The sequence below is a fragment of the Megascapheus bottae genome, chromosome 23 (assembly GCF_031878675.1).
Source record: "Megascapheus bottae isolate mThoBot1 chromosome 23, mThoBot2.hap1, whole genome shotgun sequence".
In the NCBI taxonomy this organism is placed as follows: Eukaryota; Metazoa; Chordata; class Mammalia; order Rodentia; family Geomyidae; genus Megascapheus; species Megascapheus bottae.
In genome coordinates, this window is record NC_143531.1 from 14870077 (window position 1) to 14876076 (window position 6000).

At 37.0% G+C, this 6000-nt stretch overlaps 1 protein-coding gene across 1 annotated transcript in view; it reads right to left on the reverse strand.

Moving 5' to 3' along the window:
- The window catches only part of Mttp (microsomal triglyceride transfer protein), a 38669-nt gene extending 36504 nt beyond the window's left edge, over nt 1-2165 (reverse strand). The window contains exon 1 of the mRNA XM_090356768.1: nt 2053-2165. Within this exon, the coding sequence (XP_090212894.1) occupies nt 2053-2113 (61 nt within the window). The 5' untranslated portion in view covers nt 2114-2165. The remainder of the gene's footprint in view (nt 1-2052) is intronic.
- Between the last annotated feature and the right edge of the window lie 3835 nt (nt 2166-6000).

Consider the following 6000-nt stretch of genomic DNA (forward strand, 5'->3'; position numbering starts at 1 on the left):
GGAGGGCAAAAGCACTGTGTAAAGAAACTCAAAGATAGCGCTAAAAATAGCCCCACTATCAAAGCAAACAACAAGAAGTTGGGAAATTTCAAGACTTCAGAAAGCTTACACTCAGTAAATCGGAGATTCTATTCCAACCTGATCTTAATCCCACTCCATTTGCCATTTTCTAGCTATCCACTAGTTCTGAGAATTCACTACACAATTGCATCGGTAATTTAAATTAGAGTTGAGTTTGGGGATAATATGCAAGTCCCAAGATTTAGAAGCAACTGATTTTAGGTAGATCCTACATGTGGATTTTGATGCGTTAATACTAATCATTTAGGAGGACAAAGAATCTATCATCAAATCCTTGACTTAATACTGAAGGCTACGCCCTCTGGAGGGAGAGAGCTCAGTCTTTGATGGTAGTTGCTGCAGCTTCAGCTTCAGGCTGTCCTGCCTGACTAGGCTCTTCCTAAGAGTTTGGAAAAAGCTTCTAGCTATGTGTACACACACCTTATCTTTTCACAGTAACCTTTGCAAATGTAAGATATTTCTGTAATCTTTTCTCAAAGGCAGCCTCTAAATTGCATAAGCTTCAGGTTCTAAAATCTGAATTTTGCCGCTGACCTTGTACACAGTACTGTCATGTTCTAGACCACATTTCTCCTATGTGCAATGATTGTATGAGTGCCCAAGTAGGTGTGTGCATGAAAATGCCTCACAAGGGGTATCAAACAGTTTGGGGTGGAAGGGAGAGAGAATCTCATGATGGCTGCTATGTCTGTTATTTTTGCCAAAATAATCATGATATTAGATTTGATAAAACCATATGTACGCCTCCAATATTCCAAATATTTCACAACCCATTTGAAAATTTTCAAAATAGCATACTATTTTCTGACAATTCTCTGACAGAAATGAGTTGTACAAATCTGGACTTCTTTCTCACTATTTTTTTCCAACTAAATAATGTCCGTATCCTTAAATACTAACCAGTTTAGAAACTGGTAAAATCATGATTCTTTTTTTTTTTTCCACCAGTCCTGGGCTTGAGCTCAGGGCCTGAGCAATGTCCTTGGACTTTTAAATAGGATTGAATTCAAAAACACAGGGAGTTTATAATCTAGCTGACTTAACATTTGATTCCACATTAACACATCCCATACAGCCCTTTGAGACCATTCCTCATTATACACATTTTTAATGCTTTTTTTCCTAAATGTATAAATTTGTACGTTTACTTAAAAAAATCTGTTTTATCTTGAAGTATAAACTACCAATGCTATTTTTTAATTTTTAAAATTATCTTGAAGTTATGGCCAGGAGTTTGGCCTAGCGGTAAAGTACTTGCCTAGCATGCACAAAAACCCAGGTTCGATTCCTTGGCACCACATATATAGAAAAAAAGCTAGAAGTGGTGCTGTGGCTCAAGGGTAGAGCTCTAGCCTTGAGGAAAAAGTCCAAGGACAGTGCTCAGGCCCTGAGTTCAAGCCCCACAACGGGCAAAAAAAAAAAAATTATCTTGAAGTAGTTATATCCATGTTATTTTTCCAACAATAATGAATTCTTACTTTTAAAAAATCTATATCATGCTTATATTTTCTTTAATTTAGCAAGGATTCTACCACTATTAAGTGGCAATAGAATAAAATACATACCCTATCATTTCATTCATAATTCTGTGGCAAATCAGATGCCTTTTTCATCGAGTCTAATTCTCCTTGATGTTACATTGCTAAGCAATTAGAAAGAAATTTAAGAACTGGGATTTCTCGTCACATTTTTCTTCAATTCAAACAAAGGAATTGCACTCTGCAATTTTAAAAATCCCTTTTAAAAAATCCACCATGAATGAGAAATTGGAGCAAGAAACACACTGCTCTGAAGTGCTGAAGAGGATTTTCTATTTTCATGAGAGAGAGATTAAAATTTAGTTTTTCATTTGCACCTACTGAAATTTTCACAATCACAAAGTTGCCCCATGTTGAAGATGATTTAGTTAAGAACTCCTTCATTTCTCTGTCTCTCTCTTTTTCTCGCCCAGAAAAGGCAATACAAGCTTACCTCTAACAGAAGCAGAATATGAGGAAATGAAACAGAGAAAAAGCACAGCAAGAAGAATCATCCTGAGTAGATGCCCTCTCCTACATCCAGCTCCGAACCTCTGAGAAGTGGACTCTTCCGACGACAGCCAGCTAGGAAGTGACCCACCTCAGAACCTGCAACAATAATGTTTATCTCTGGGGAAAAGGTCAGATTCCAAACTCCAAAATCAGGACCTAAGCTCACCAAAGGGCTCAATATTAATGATTAAACGTCGGTGGGCTGTAGTTTTCAGTTTCTTTTTTTTTTGTAATTTCTTCACTTGATAAGGAAAAAAAAATCAAGAAAGGTTTCATTTTAGACAGCTACACCAAATCAGTCTTGTCTTCCTTTCTTTCGATATAGATGAATGGAGGAACAGTAAATAAGGAACATGGATGTGCCCCCTTCTCTGCTCAATATGTTAATGTAGTATTAACTGCCAATGTTTCTTTGCATTGGACCACTTTATGTGACAGGTGGGCAAGCCTATCCATTTCTGCTAAACCTAGTTGAATTATACAGATCTTCTATGATCATTATTTTTATATTTTCATGACGAGTTGTAACAGTCTGCTCTGATTTCAGAATTTAAATCTCATCCCTCCCACTAAGTCACTACTTCACAATAATAGGATTTAGAACTTTAAAATTCCTGAGACATGGATGCTTTTTTCTCTGGGTGAAGCAGTAGGGGGTTGGAGTTAACCAGCCTGGTCATGATTAATGTGCTAAGTAGTGTTGAGAAGACCAATTGAGTAGAGCAGAACTGAGCTGTATTTGTGTTTATGACAAGAAGCACTCTGAGCTTTTACTACCTAGAGTCCTGTACTCTCTGAATTACATTTCTTAGAAGAGTCTGAGGGTCGATCTCAGTTCTCACCACTTTTGGTACAGAATATTCATTAGGAAACTTCTCTGGAGATAAGGGAACACCTTGGCATAGCTAATGCCATGTGAACAGAACCAACCCTTGCCCAAGAAACTTGGACATTAAGCCTATTAAAAATGAGGTGACGGGGCCGCGAGTTTGGCCTAGTGGTAGAGTGCTTGCCTAGCATGCACAAAGACCCAGGTTCGATTCCTCGGTACCACATACATAGCAAAAAGCCAGAAGTGGTGCTGTGGCTCAAGTGGTAGAGCCCTAGCCTTGAGAAAATCCAGGGACAGTTCTCAAGCCCTGAGCCCAAGCCCAGGACTGGGGAAAAAAAAAATGAGGGGCCGGGAGTTTGGCCTAGTGGTTAAAGTAATTGCCTAGCATGCACGAAGACCCGGGTTCAATTCTTTGGTACCACATATATAGAAAAAAGCCAGAAGTGGTGCGGTGGCTCAAGTGGTAGAGCTCTAGCCTTGAGAAAAATCCAAGGACAGTGCTCAGGCCCTGAGCTTAAGCCCAGGACTGGCAAAAAATAATAAATTAAAATAAAAAAATGTTAAAAAAAAAATGAGGTGGCCCTGGGAGGGAGGTGGGGTGAGTGAGAGAGAAGCTTTCTCAAAAAGAGGAAAAATGCTAGTGAAGATTTATTGGAATGCACTATATAAAATGGGTATTTAAATTTACCCTGGTTCTTCTCAAAACCTGTTTAGATCCCTAACCTGGAGCTTATATTGTATAGACAACTCAAGTAAAAAGATGACAGATAAGGGGCACAAGATAAAATACAAAATGGAAAAATTTTCTCCAACATCAGGTTTATTTCCTTTTGAAGTATAGTTTTATAGAGAGAATTAAATTATGCAAATAGATTCCTTTTCAGCCCTTATTATGTTTAAGTAGTTTTACAGTCGTCTTGAGCAATATCACTCTTTTTATCATTCTCCTCCACCCCTCCATCCCTCCCAACCACACCCACCCCCTCAATTTTCCTAGGGCATGCATCAAATATCATGACTGCATTCTTATTCAAAGTAGAACCTCATTCATTTTCTTGGAGTTTAACAAAAAAGATAATTCTTATGAAAATTAGCTTTTTAAACATTTTTGGAGACATGAGTGGTATGGATTATAACTACAAAGTCACGTGAAAGTACTCTTTCCTTTCCATTTGAATGCATATCTATTCCATTCAATATTGCATACATAGCATGAAGAGGCCATTGGAGTCATTTAAACTTGACATTTACTCTTTACTAAATAATGGAAGTAGTTTACGTCTTATTTGAGTCTATCAGAACTGCCTTTTGCATGTTCATTTGAGACTCACAGTTCTATAGATGTTAAAGTTTGTGGTCAGGCCATGTGGTGCATGATACGTGTCTCTTTGGGTAAAGTACTTTTTGTTGTCAGGTCTTTTCCAGAGTCCAACAATAAAAGACATATCACTATTGCCTAATAAAGCAAGTGCTGTTTTATGTGAGCATTTGATTTCCCCTAGAAAGCTCCTATGAGTCACTGTCCCAAGTAGTCATTCCAATATAGCATGTTCAAGGAAGGCTGGTGGGAGTAGTTGCAAAATAGCATTCCTTTAGATTTTGTGTATAATCTTTTAACAAACACATGTGAGAAAAGTCTTCTTGTGATCATTTCACTGAGATAAGAATGACACACACTCTTCATGTTCAGAGAACTCCATCCATATCCTCCTTTGAACAAACACAATGAAGACTAACATGTATGTGGAGATTCCTCATAAACTCACCAGCTGTTTCCTACTGGCACATGCAACATGGCAGGAGTACTACCATAAATATGACAAAGGCTGCCATGGATGAAACATTTATTATGTACAGCATACCACTGTAAATGACTTATATTTTTTGAAGTATATCATCATGATGATGATTTTTATCTATTAGAAAAACTCGGTTCAGATTAACTTTGCCAACTGCTTTACAGTATATATAAAGCCTAGGTTCAATATGCCTCTTTGTTTAAGAACAATAATGGGAAAAGAATGATTCTTTTACATGACATAAAATTGTTATTAGTTGGGACTGTCTTTGTTAGTAACGCCATTACAACTGGGTACTTTTTTCTTGCAGTAGATATTCCAGGATGAAAATACAGGGGGGAAATTGATTTGTACTATAATCAGGACAACACTGATAGGTATATTCCCAGCAACACTATTGCCAGGATGCTTTCTTGGTGGTCACGGCAAGGAAACATTTTTTGTATTATCACTTCGTCTTGAGTCACAATGAAACAAGGGTGGATGACTAATTCCAAAGTACCTCGTGTTTCTGTGGAGTATCATAGGTTGTTAGGAGTTAACTTATTTTCTGAGATTAGAAGATAAATGAACTTTATCCCACTAAAGGTCAAAAAGAGATCCATTAAATTACCCTCTTAGATATAGATACAATAAGTGGGATGTAAAATAGCTATATAAGAAGGAAACGTCTATTTACAACATCACTTTTTTGTTTTTACAAAAAAGTATGAATTGGTTCTCTTTCTTTTTTTTAATTCAAAAGACTCCAAATTATCCTTGAAAGATCAGTCTTCTGGTATTTTCAATTTAATAATGGGCTTCACATTTTGAAGAAATCCTGAACAATATTTGTTTGGCTAATAATTTGATACCCTTTAAATAGGCATTGTTAAGAATTTTTTCTGAGAAAGTAAAGACACTCAAAAGTTGTTTTCTTTTTTTTTTTTTAACGCTTTTTTTTTTTTTGCCAGTCCTGGGTTTGAGCTCAGGGCCTGAGCTATGTCCTTGGACTTTCTCAAGGCTAGAGCTCTACCACTTGAGCCTCAGCACCACTTCCGGCTTTTTTCTATGTATGTGGTACCAAGGAATCGAACCCGGGTCTTCATGCATGCTAGGCAAGCACTTTTAACCACTAGGCCAAACTCCCGGCCCAAAAGTTGTTTTCTTAACAAAAGTAAATTTGAGACTTAAGTATGAGACACTTACAATCAAATATAAAAGCCATTTTTTTCAAAATAAATAGTTTACCCCCTCAAAGAAATAACCAAAATATTAT